Source organism: Drosophila grimshawi, unplaced genomic scaffold, assembly GCF_018153295.1.
Source record: "Drosophila grimshawi isolate 15287-2541.00 unplaced genomic scaffold, ASM1815329v1 contig_311, whole genome shotgun sequence".
Classification (NCBI taxonomy): domain Eukaryota; kingdom Metazoa; phylum Arthropoda; class Insecta; order Diptera; family Drosophilidae; genus Drosophila; species Drosophila grimshawi.
Window position 1 is genome coordinate 5,265,983 of NW_025063098.1, and position 13,665 is coordinate 5,279,647.

General features: G+C 34.7%; 1 protein-coding gene across 1 annotated transcript; it reads right to left on the reverse strand.

Annotated features, from left to right (window-relative positions):
• Positions 1-3,523: 3,523 nt before the first annotated feature.
• On the reverse strand, positions 3,524-10,819 carry LOC6563497 (esterase B1). The gene is made up of 4 exons (XM_001990275.3): positions 10,604-10,819; positions 6,436-6,748; positions 5,667-6,378; positions 3,524-4,692 (listed from the first exon to the last, which is right to left on the reverse strand). The coding sequence occupies exons 1-4, from the start codon at positions 10,642-10,644 to the stop codon at positions 4,070-4,072; spliced, it is 1,689 nt and encodes a 562-aa protein (XP_001990311.1). The 5' UTR covers positions 10,645-10,819; the 3' UTR covers positions 3,524-4,069.
• Positions 10,820-13,665: the final 2,846 nt, after the last annotated feature.

Below are 13,665 nucleotides of genomic sequence, written 5' to 3' on the forward strand. Positions count from 1 at the left end.
ACAAAAGAGAAAAGAAAAAGTGAAATGTGTAGCATGAAAACAGACAAACTACGATGTTCATTGTCTGGCTCTTATTTATGTGGTTATCGGTCAGATCGTGTTAATGAATGATAGTAATAGTTATGGCAAATACCCTGTATAAGTAGTAATTTAATGAGCATAATGACCATAAGAAACATACGCTTGAATATAGACAAGAAGCATAGGCACAAATACAAAAGAATAACTTCTATGAGAATAAAAGAAATCATTACTAATGCGGAAATATGTTAAATTGGGAAATATATACAATTTACAAATTGTATGAGTTTAATATAAGTCAAAATAAATTTAAAAGCTAGGCTTATTATGATTTTAAATATATACTAAATATAGTAAACTTTATAGTTTATTGTTTGGTGAGCACTGTTCATAATTAAAATTAATCTTTTGCTGGCTCCAGATCAGCTTTGTTATATAATTACATTATTAAAGGGTAGCAGCAACATAAGTTCTTCTTTTTTACTTTATAAATGAAATATTATGCAGACTATTACGGCTGCTGCTGCTGATTAGTTTTTCCCACAGACATGTTAGAAATTATTAACACACATACGTCACGTTGTTTGTGGGCAATGCTGTATGCTAAGCAGCTGTTAGGCGAGTAGAGTAGGGCAACAGCAGTTGGCTGCAAGGACCAAGGGGAGTCACTCCAACCACTTCAGCTCGAAGGCACTCTCGCAGTGGAAGCAGCATAAATCGAGGCACCCAAAAAGCATAAAGCAAGCATGTCGCGCCATCATTTTCAGCTGCCACGTGCCTGGGCATACATTTTGTGCATTTTATGGGGCATGCAGCAAGTAGCAAGCTGCACCGTTGAGCGCCGGTTGCAGTGGCCAAGAAACAAACAAAGCGAGGCAGAATCAAGGCAACAGCTAGCTCAGAATTTTAAAGCTGATTACTCAATAACTTTGCTGGCGAGTGCATAAAGTGCGGGTCGTATCCTTGAAGTGCATAATTCCTTGCCAAGTGCAAGTGCGAGCTGCAACCTGCGAGGGTGGGGATTTTTTCACTCATTTTATGTGCACTTAAACTGCATTTGTTATTAAAGCCTGTTGAGCATTGCTGTTGTTATTGGTGCTAGTGGAACCAACCCGAAATTTACCCTCAAATTGAGTTGCCTCGAAGTGATTTTCAGTTGAAACCCATTGGCTGCTGCTTTCCCCCAAGTAAATAATGTATGTTTGCAGCGTGATAAAAACTCAAGGAGAAACTTGCACTTAGGCCACGGTTAGTTAAGTATAGCGAAAAGTTGTTAAAATAGATTTTCTACACATTACCTTCTCACTTCCTACATAAAATCAAAGCACATTTATATAAAATAAAAGTGTTTATCGATGTTTGATACTTATTTATTTTATCCATTAGTTAATCTCACAATGAAATTGATAAAGTACGTCAAACACATCGAAATTGGCAGCCGTTTTCTAGTCACTTTTGTTAAGCATTTTTATTTAATTATTTATTTAAATGTGCTATAAATTCGATTAGGCTGCAGCATAAAAAAAAACGCGAGAGAGGAAGCGGCAAATAGGCAGAGTTTTTTACTTATTGCTGAAATTCAATTACAACCGCTAATGCCATTTGTATTGCCCGTGCGCCAAGCCGCACACTGTTCAGCTCTAAATACCCGTAATCCGACAAAATTTTAATTTGATAAAAGTTGAACTTCAATAAGTGCCAAAGCTGGCGAGGCCATTATAATTGTGGTTCTGCGAGTGTATGTAAGCCATCGTGTATGTATTTTTGTTAACCGTTTTGTAACCGCAGCGAAAAGCCACAAACAAATATGATCAGACATCAAACCGACTGCGTACAGCTAAAAAAAAAAAAAAAAACCCAACTGTAACTTCAGCAAGTGCTAACAGTTCGGATAAAAGTGGCTTATATAAATATATATATGTATTTATATTTACACACAGGTATTGCTGACATCTGCCAACAGGCAGTGTTTAAGCGGAAAAGCATTGCATACTTTTATGCGGCCGCAAAAAAAACTCGAAACAGCCGCTTCCAAAATGTGGCTGCATTTAAATGCATACACACTTTTTCATATATTCATATAACAGCAGAATATTACAGAAACATGTTAATTGACAAACTTTTCATTATGTTTTAAATATAAAAAATGAAGAGACAGCTGCTGAATTAGGTAAAGCAAAAAACTATTAAATTATGTATTTGTTTATTAATTATGTTTGTTTTATTAATTAAATAATTTTGGTTTATAGTTTCAAAGTAATGGGCTTTGTCAATTTTAATGACATACAATTTAATACATGCGAAAAATTTTACAAAATATTATTTTAGTATGTAAAAATATGTGTCACTTATATATTGAATTATTATTTTAGTACGTATTAATTGTAAAAATATGAGTCACTTATATATTGAGTTAATGCTTAAAGTAATTCTTGTATATTTTTTTTTGGTAACTATTAGAAATTTAAATTACATTTGGAAAAAAATTTAATTTTTCACACAATTTTTAACCTATTGGAGAAGCAAACTCTTTACAGCACAATCCTTTAATTTACTTATAGCTATGAAAAATTAAATTAAAAGAGAGACTGCGAAAAATATTTAATCAAAGAGTTCTGCACTCAGCATCAAACATTTATTCCGATGCACCAAGCAAACGACTGGTGAAACACCAACAACAACAAAAAAAGAAATAATAAAGAAATCCCATCGCAACGTAAAAAATTCTAATTTATTGAGTTTACGCCCATTTTTACACGCTGCGCACACGGCCAACATTTAGCCCCGCCACATGTCCTAACCATAGCCCGAATCTAAAAGTTCAAAAAAAAATAGAAATAAAAATAAGATAAATATGTAAAACGCCAAAAACAAAAAGCGAAAAATGCTGAACCCGATTCGACTTGCAGCTCAGCGCGTCGACAAATGAAATTTTCACGTCGCACAGGACACGCGCCAGAGCCACGGTCGACGTGAGGCAGCCCTTTGAATTTGCCACACAAACATTTTGGCATGTCCACAAAAAAAAAAAAAAAAAATAGGAAGTCGAAAAAATAAAAAAAACGCAGATTAAAAAGTTGCAAAAATTTTAATGGAATTTTATTTCTCGCTCCCACACACACACACACACTCCACGCTCTCTCTCGCTCCCTGGGGTCGTTGTTGGCGGTCGCGTTGCGGAAATTGTTGCCGTTGTACCCTTTGATTGTCAAGCATCGGCTTACATACATAAATGTGACAAAAACACAACCACACGAGTGTGTACATATGTACTTGTGCGTGTGTATATGTCGTTTGTAGGTGCGAAGACACAACAAGTCAAACAGACGAATAGGAGGACAGGCAGCCCAGCCGAAGGTTAAAGGACAGCCAGTTGACGAAAAACTAAACTGTCAGCTTGAGTGAAAAGTTGTCTCTACCACCGGAAATTATTAAAAAAAAAAACGGGCTGGCAAATTTAAATTGGCCCCAATTGAGACCCTTGCATATCCTTTATCCATCAAAAAAGAAAATTTTATTTGAAAAACATATAATTTTAAACTTAACAGAGCTTATAAACACATTTACAACTTTTGGATTAGAAAAGAAGTCGCTTAATGAACGGGTGACCGCCAGCCAAAGAGTAATTATATCCATAACCATATTTTACACCCCCAAAGTTTTTATACATATTTATATAAAGTATTTTGTGTATGTTTTGACCACCTTTAGTGTTTTTGGTTTGTAGGCTGTGTTGGTAGTTTAAATAAATTGGAGCCAAATAAGTAAGTATTCTAAACTTGTAATACAAAAGATTTTAAATTTATTGATAGCATTTAGTTTATTATACAAGTTTTCTTTTGAATTTAATTGCAAATTAGCCAACCTTAAAGCAATAATGAACTGCGCACAGTTCGTAGTAATAATAAATAAAATTCTTATCATAAGTTTAGCCATACAAAATACTCGAAACAAATTAGACATATACGGGATATTTATATGCAATGAAAGAGTAAAATGTGTTAAAGCTAAAAGCTATAAAACCAATTGAACCCAGATCTAGTCTAGCTTAAAGTATATTCCTTGCATAGAAGCTGTCCCACAACGGCAGTTTCTCTAGTTCGGGCAGTGGTTTCAGCTCAAAGTCCTGCCCGATATTGAGGCACTGAACACTCGTCTCACTCTCCAAAGGTGCAAATTTGAGTGTCTTGATGCTATCGCAGTTGGGATCCCCGCTGGCCGCAAAGTGCGTCCATATGTCAATCATGCCAGTGATGATCTTGTGCTCCGGTGAACCGGGCGCAGACTGGGTGCACATCATGCTGTGAAAGATGTAGCAGAGATCATCGCCATGACAGACGCCACGCATATCGTTGCCACAAAGCACAATGCGTATGCCATTGCACAGCTTCGAGTCGTGATCGAAACGATACAAATAGGTGGGAGCGTTGCCATCGCGCAGTCGGGATAATGCAGTGCGATAAATGGGATGCCAGAACTCGCGATACGATTCAAGCTCAAGGAATTTCATCATATTCGCCTGATTGCAGGACTCGTCCCCAAAGTAGGCACGCTTCAGCTGCAGGCTGTAATTCTCCCGCAGCTTGGGATCCAAATTGTCGCCCAGATCGATTGGAAGCAAGTTTTTGCAGGTGCCCACCTCATCCAGCGTGGCAGGACGTCGAACAACCTCTGAAAGAAGGAAGAGAAAGTAGAGAACAATTTAAAAAAAAAGGCATAAGATATAGAAATGTAAAATTAAAATTGAAATTAAAGTTACGAATTAAATGATACAAAATTAAAAGTGAATAATTATATCAAATTGGAAATAAAAAAAAAATTAAATAATAAAAGGGAATTATTATTTCTGTGTGTTGACCAATGCAGACATATCGATCGATATCGTCATCAATTTTATGTACAGATGTTATGTTACAGTCTTTAGCACAGTTTACAGATAACAAAAAAAGAAGTTATCGATAATGAAAAAATCCGTATAAAAAACGGTTTCAATCAGGATGCGAAATATTTCGCGGTGGAATTTTGACGACTGGTTTAGAGGCCGCAAAATTAAAATCTACAAGTTAACTTTTACATTATTACCTCTGTGGATTCTGTTTGCCAGTGTCAAAATAATTAACTTTGATATATTTTGATGACGGTTATCGATTAACCACCACAGAAGCGGCAAGTGCATCGAAATGGAAGTAGTAAATTATGAATGACAATGATTTCCAGCTTCAAGAAAAAAGTGTACGTATAAAAAAGTGTAAAATAAAAGCAAGGCAGTTCTAATAAAAAATTTCGCATGTCGAGACAATGATATCTTGTTTTAGATTACACATCAGGCCACATCACCGTTATTTACATTACTATTGGCCTGTCTAAAAAGTAATCAAATAATTTCTCTTTATCCAAAACATTTTTTTTTACTACGTAAAATATAAACAAATTTGTACAAAACAAAGACAACAATTCGGTTTATTCATCAAAATCCGTTTAATGAAGTCAAATCCAATTTGTTGTTGAAATTGAATTTCCAATTTGTATTTTTGGACCAATTAAATTTTCACTCCAATTGGTTTAATATTTGTAGACACATCAAAATGGAATTTGATTGAATTCAAAATTGTTTACTACTACTACTAATATGGAGAGCCACTCACCTGGATAGAAGAGTAGACCCTCAAAGCTGGTGCCACCGAACATCATGGGCACACGTCGGCTCCAGGTCTGCTGCATCAGCTGATAGGGTGGCTGGGCGATGACCGTGTGCTCGGTTTTATAGGGTTCGACGACGGGACCAAAGGCGAACAGCACGCGATTGTGTTTCTCCTCCTTGTCGAGCACCAGTGATGCGGCCTTGACAATATCACCTCCCTTGGCCTCGCTCAGGAACTTGAAGATCTCCTTGTCCTTGTTGGCGCCCGTGAAGCCCAGTTTCTGTGCCAGGCGATAGGCCCAATTGTTTTTCGGCGGCTGTGCCCATGGACACAATGCACTGCCCGACATTATAATCGCCTTGTGCAGCAAACCCTCCGTCTGGGGACTCAACGTGAGCAGATGTGTGGATGCGCCGCCAGCGCTTTCGCCAAAGAGTGTGACATTATTGGGATCGCCGCCAAAAGCTTCGATATTCTGTTGCACCCAACGCAGGCCCATAATTTGGTCCTTTAAACCCGCATTGCCGGGCACATTGAGCTCCGGATCATCCAGACTGAGAAAGCCCAAGGCGCCCAGACGATACGCAATGGTCACAATCACCACATCCTTGGACATAAAAAAGTCCGGACTGTACATATCACGGGACGCTTCGCCCACCTGAAAGCCACCGCCATAAATCCAGACCATGACTGGACGCGGTTTCTCCGGTTGCAGCTGCACACAATAAAAATATATCAGTTATTGACAGTTGTGTGTATTTTATTTACTTACATCCTTCGCATAGACATTCAGGTACAAACAATCCTCGGAGCCAGTGAATTTGCGAAAGAATGGATGTGTTTGCATCGGTTTCTCGCCCGGAGAGGTGCAGTCCAGTTCACGTTCCCAAGGCTCCACCGGCTCCGGTGCCTTGAAACGCAACTCACCCAGCGGCGGCTTCGCAAAGGGTATTTTCTCAAAGCTGTAATAACTGCCGCCCCAAATTGTGTTCCTCTTCACGCCTCGCACATTGCCCAACATGGTTTTAACCACCGAAAAAATGTGAGTAGTCAGGCGACGCTGCTCATACTTAAAACTCAACACCCTGTATAAAAAAAAAAACAAGAGAGAGAGAGAGTTGACAAATTAGTTATGATTTGAACTGCACTTCTAGGTTTTTGCAGATATTTTTATTAAAGGCCAGAGGGTTCTCTGGTTTCGTCAACAAATCTGTAACGCACTTAAAGAAACAACTCCATATTTATATTCCTCATCAGATAAGTTACTTTAACTAAGTGAATAGCTTATTGGCAAATTTATAAATGGCCAATTGCAAGCAGTAAAATATTATTAATTAAAATAAATGTTTTGGAACAGTTGTTAAATTAAAAATCATTGTGAATAAAATATATATAACTATATCTTTCGCCAGGCACTGGAGACAATAAACAAAGATAAAAATAACAATTTAAAGCAATCAAAACATTAAAATTTTTCTCAACTTTTACAAGTGATTTTTAAATAATATTTTTATATCTTACTTGTTTTATTTATTTATTGATATTCTTCTTTCCCATGCTGCAAGCTTAGGCTTATTAAACATTATTAAGAAACAAGTCACTAATAATAAATCAGCTTCATATAAGTTAAATAGATAATATTAATAATATAAATACATTCGATGTTAAGGATTAGAATTTAAAATTAGTTTCAATATTTTGTCTGAGTTATACTTCATGTAAGCTACTTTAAATTAGATATTCCTTTGATTTAATTCAATTTAAGTAACTATTTTATAATTTATCTTTCGATGTGCTTATAATTTTAAACAACTGTTTTTTTCCGTTATATTTTTGTTTGTTCAAAAGTATTTTAAAGTCGGTAACACCACGAAGGGCACACTTCTTTCTAGTGTTTGGCCCAAAATCAGTCAAGCCGTTAACAAATTGCCGTTGCCTGGTGGTGGGTGGCTTGGTGTTTTCAATGCCACTGTGGTTGCGTTGCGGAATGTTTTTTTTGGTTTATTTGTGCTCCGTTCTCGTTTTGAAAGTCGCGCATTTTGACCAACCTCAACGCTACCCATTTAATATGCACGACAAGTTTTCTATTTACTGTTTATTTATTTTCGTTTTTCATTAAGTTTTTTTTTTTTCATTTTTTGCATTTAACTTTTATTGCTCAGCTCCCAGCGGGTGGGTGTGTGTGGCTCATCTATTTTATGATGAGCATTTAGTGTAGTTTGTTTTTGTTTTGCTTTGTTTTGATACCTTTCAATTGCGCAGCTCAGACAATTAATCACATATTTTATATTTAACACACATTGTCCCAATGCAACGACATAGTTTATCTTGAGCAACAACAACAGCATCGATAACAACAAAATTGCATACAAATTGCTTAGTTCAGAGAAATCGTCTCTTGCCGCTTATACTAATCTATAATTTATAATCGGGCATATCGGATCTGGCAATTTGCGAAGCTGTAATTGAGAGTAAAAGAGACCGAAAAGTATTTCTATCTCCTCATACATAAGACATATATTTTTATTATTATAATTTTTACTACTATTCGAATGGGTTTCCAGTAACCCCATCAATTTGTTATTTTATCACGAATATATTTTTTGTCGTCTCAAGTTTCATGTCGATGAATATGTAATAATATATAATATCGAGTTTTTTTCGATGTTGATGTTGATGTATCACATTATTCATATACTGATTATTATACTAATTATTTTAAGTCATTTGAATTATTATAATTAATATAATATATATACATGTACATTTTGTATAGTTTTTTTTTATTGGTGTTGGCTATAATAGTCTTTTTATAATAACTAAACCCCTATTAGAGATTAATTACATTGTTGAAAACCGGTTGAAAGCAGAACCGCACTGTCATCATTATATTTCATATGATCATACAATTGCCCATATTAAGTACCTGACTTAATTTCAAAAAGTGCCTCATATATGTCAGTTAATTATAGTAAAGAATTCCTGGTAATTTAATAATAAAAAGTATTAGAGAAATGTTTGATCGAGGTAAACAAAATTCAATGAACACCTTTTTTACGACAACTCAATATTTTCACTAATTTCAATGTCAATGTTTTTAAAATAAATTATCTCCTCATTGCTAACTAAAAGGTTAAAAAAAAATGGTATACAAACAATAAATATTGGTTTAACCAGTGTCTACCCGATTCACGATAAGGAACATTTTGCTAATTTCAAGTTTAATAAAGTGATATCTACAAGTACAGCTGTTTATCAAATTACTGATAAGCTGCACATGCATATATTTTGTAGGTTTTCCCTTATCAGTACAAAAAAAAAAAAATACAAAGTTGAAAAAACAAGATTGAACGTTGCAAATATGTTAGCGGTTTTTAAATGCGGCTACCAGTAACATACTCTACAGAGTAACATACGGCTCTAACTCAAAAACTGCGGAATATATAGCAATTTTAGGAGCGAGGAGCGTGAGGCAGGCGGAGTTGGGCGTGGCATATGCCGCCAGCAACATACCAATTTTTACACTTTGTCTTAGGCGGGCACAGACATTGCACAAAACCAATATACTATTGATACCTCCGGCATAATGAAATATATCAATAAAGTTAACTTGGATGACTAAAATAGATTTGCTTTGTATTAGCAATCAAATTAAAAGTCTGAACCTGAGTAGACTAAAATTCGCTGTGTCATGCCTATTTTGCACAGATAATACTAAATTATAAATAGCTATAGGTAAGCGCTAGCCACCCAAGTGAACTGTGTATTTGTACAAAACTATAGCGTAGCTTGGAATCAGGTGAGAATACTCCAGTTGAGAAACCTCGACTACCAGATCTGAACCTGAACACAGCTATTAATTATTTTATTTTTGTTTTATTTGCCACATAAAAAGTTTTGCGCTCATTAATTTAATCAGGTAATTAGGTAAAATAAGCGATTTTTTTAACTCGGCAGTGAACTGATATAAATCAACGGAGGTTTCTTATCCAACCTTGATGCAATTTTTTACATACTATCAATAATATTTTAAAGTATATATTATATATCAATTTGAAGACTCTGCTTTAAAAATTGTAGCTTTTATTGTCATTGAAAATCGAACGCAGTCTCTAACTCTTATATAAACAATAAAAATACGGAAATGGCTCGTTCGCCTTGGCATTTGATGCTAATCAAGAACATATACTTTTTTTTTGCTGTCCGTTATATAATTTTGCGCAATCAAATATACTCTTTTTATCCCTTTTAAATGCAATTCAGCATATATATATATATATATATATATATATATATACATATATATATATTTTTTTTTAACATCAATTAAAAGTTCGTTTTATACATATAATTTTATCAACACATAGATAATAAAAAAAAGTACATTTCTGTAAATGTTGTCTTTAATTGACTTGTAGTTAAAACAATTTGTTACTGTATAATTATAATATATATTTCTCTCAATATCATTAATTGATTGTCTTTAATATAATTTCATTTCAAACAATAACATAAAACAATAAACCTAATTAATTTGTTTCAACTTCTCAATCAATTGTTGTCCCAAATTATGAAATGAAGTTTTAACCATTACCGCATTTCAATAATGTTGTAACTGCGAATAATAATATAAGCGAGAAATGAAAACATAAACAAAAACGTGCAACTAATAGCAATAGGAAAAACGAACAATTGAAGGGGGAAGAAGAAAGAGATATAAAAAAGCTCAGCACTAAATCGAACTGTATGCAAAAGCCAGCTGCAAACCTTGCACAATAATTTCACCAGCGCAACATTTTGATACACACCACACACACACCAAAGTATATATGACAAGTTTGTATATACTTTGGCTGTAGGAGCAAGCGAGAGCAACGATCGTAGCAACAATAAATATTCGAGTATTTGCCGCAACCCAAATGCTTCATGTGAAAACTTACTTAAAGGTGAGTTTTAACATATCCATGAAACGCACAGCCATTTTATGCAGCGAATGAAAACAGATTGCAACAGATTTCACAGCCCTACGCTTTGATTAGGCGCAGTTTTGGGGCAGCGAAAGTAAAAATTAACCGAAATCCACGAAGTTAATTAACAACACAATGGTTAACGTGCGACACGCGAATGCGAACCGCTCTGAACGAGAGTGGGTCAGCGACTGAGTGAAGTGAAGCGATCGCGACGCCAACGAAAACAATAAGAGAGAAGGAGGGAGTTGCTGCAAACTAAGTGGCTGAATTTAAATGAAAGCTGTTCTCAACAGTCAAGCACCTCGCATCAAATTCACACGCGCACTCTATCGCTCTCGCTCTCTTTCTCGCTCGGCCTAATTCTTTCCCGCTCGCTAAAGAGCTGCAAGTACGACACTCTGTTCGAACGGTTGTTGTGAGCGGCACTGTTATTTTGGACTGCACTGTGCTGAGAGCTTTGTGCTTGTATGGTCCGAAATGTCAAAGCTGTTCAGAAAAAGCTTTTCTAAATAAGCTTAAATGTTAACGAGCTTAATGGTGTAGATCAATGTTAAATAAGCTTCTGACGCTATCGCATTCCGTTAACTAATCGAAATGTTAACAAAAAACATATATTTTTTAATAATCATTCGAAAAAGTGGCAAGTGATTCCCACTTATGCACATAAACTAAACAATTATCCAGAATTTGAAAACAAAGTGAGCAAAAAATGAATTCAAATGAAGTAAATTCAAAACTCATTGAAAAATCCCCACGACACACATAAAAAATAAACCACCTTGAACACAAGCCGGAACATAAAATTAGACAACCCAAAAGTGATTAAAGCTACAGCAAAGTATAAATAAACAAATTCGAGTGCAAAGACCCCAAAAAATAACTACAGCTATGCGTATTGTGTGCAACAATAAATACAGTTACAGTTACAGTTACAGTTGGTCTGTTTTTTTTTTGTTTTGAACTTGAATTTTGAAGAGAATAAAATAGCTGCAGCTGGCAGTTATTTAAAACCAGTTTCGGCAGACTTGAATCAATGCAAATGCCAGACGCAGACACGCAGTCAGTTTGCTTTTGCTTTTAGCATTAATTAACAGATTTGTTGAAAATTTTAACAGTTTATTAGGTCGAAATATACACATCATAAATAGAGATTGTCTGGCATTGAGCGTTATCACTTGAGGAACTGACACCTCGTGGCTCAGGGTTAAATTAATACTAACAGTCATTGATCAATTAAGTACTTTCTATGATATATTAGCTGAGCAGAAATAATGCTTGGAATTTGGAAAACATTACAGGTTTTCTTGCGTGCCTCTCAAATGCTGAACAATTTAAACAAAGCTATTAGATTAATCATATCTCATTTAATTTAGTTTGCTATATTTATTAGCATTGTTTAAAGTTTTCGATGAGTAAGTCGCCATTAATTAGCGCTCTATTATTTTATAATTTGCTGGTAAATAGTCAATGACTAATTCGAGGAAGTTGCAAGATTGAAGCTCAAAGAAAATTTGAACTTTGATTCAACTTAATGTTTTATATAATCAATATCAAAATTGAAATAAACTTAAAATACAATACAAATATAATTGTAAAAAAATAAAATATATAATTCATATCTAATAATTATACTCGTTAAACCACAATCATTTTATGCCATAACAGTAGATCCCTACATAATTACTATACTTCTATATACTTCTAGGAATCACTATCTAAATAAGCTCTCAATAATTTGCTGATTGAACACCACAATGCTTAGAAATTGTTCTTCATCATGACAGCTCCCAATTATATATTTCATTATCAACTAAAATTATAGTCACACCTCCAAAAAAAAAAAAAAAAAAACCCAATTAACAACTTGCCAATATTGAACACTTGAACTTGTGATTGTTTATTGTGTTCGCTAACATTTATTGAAATTATCACTGAAGTTCAGAAACGCGTAAATTGCACATGGAAAAGAAATCGAGAAGCAAACCGAACTCATGATTCAGGCGATAAGGTAGGCGATAAGCTTTTAATGTAGCTGCTACAAATTAGAAAAAAGATGCGGCCGAATTACGTCACTGATAGTAGAGTGTTTACCCATACTTTGTTGTACAGGTGCTCTTTGTACGACATTTCGCTATAATGGCCCTCTTCAATTTAGGCACGTTTTCGATTTACGACCTAAAATGTTTCGCTATAATGGCAGAAAAAAAAACTGAAGCTGATATGAGGAACTCATTCAGTTGCAAGCAGAACCGACATTTGATGAAGAGTCAGAGCCGGTTGTATCCAAACGACTAACATCAACAAATTTGTCGAAAGCTTTTTCCTATTTCGAACAAGGAATAAACATACAAGGAATAAACATCCTTGAAAACGATCCTGACATCGAACTTAGCCATTAGCTGATATAGATCACAAAAGAAATAGACACGAAGCAAAGACAAGCAACGTTGGACAATTTTTTAAAGCCAGGCCCATCTTTACCTGCGTAAGGTGATCTGCAAGTTGCCATTTCTTCATTGTTTTCAGTCATTTAAAAGAAAATAATGTATGTATTATTATATATTACGTATTATTTTTATATAAAATGAAGTTGTTTCATTTTTGTTTATAGATTATTGTTGGTTTTTGGAGTCTATATAAATGTAATCGTTATGTACGTATTTTTGATTTAAATGAAATAAAAGCACAAAATGCATTTTGAATGATAAACTATGTTAAATCTTTAACAAATTTGGAGCCGATCCCATTGAATTTGTATATATTCGTATTAGAATAATTGATTCCCTATACGGCTTTTCGCTTTGGGTGTATAACACTAGGGATACTTACTTCGCCACATAATCGTAGTTCGTATAGATGCCCGTCTTTTGAGTGGGCAGCAATTTCAGTTTTCTCAGTGCAAACACGTATTTTGTCATTATTATTATTCTAGTCGTAGCTTGACAACTTTAGCAAAGACAATGAAAAACTTTAAGGGTTTCAATATATTTTAAATAGATTTTTTTTTCTTTATTTGAAATACATTCAGTTTT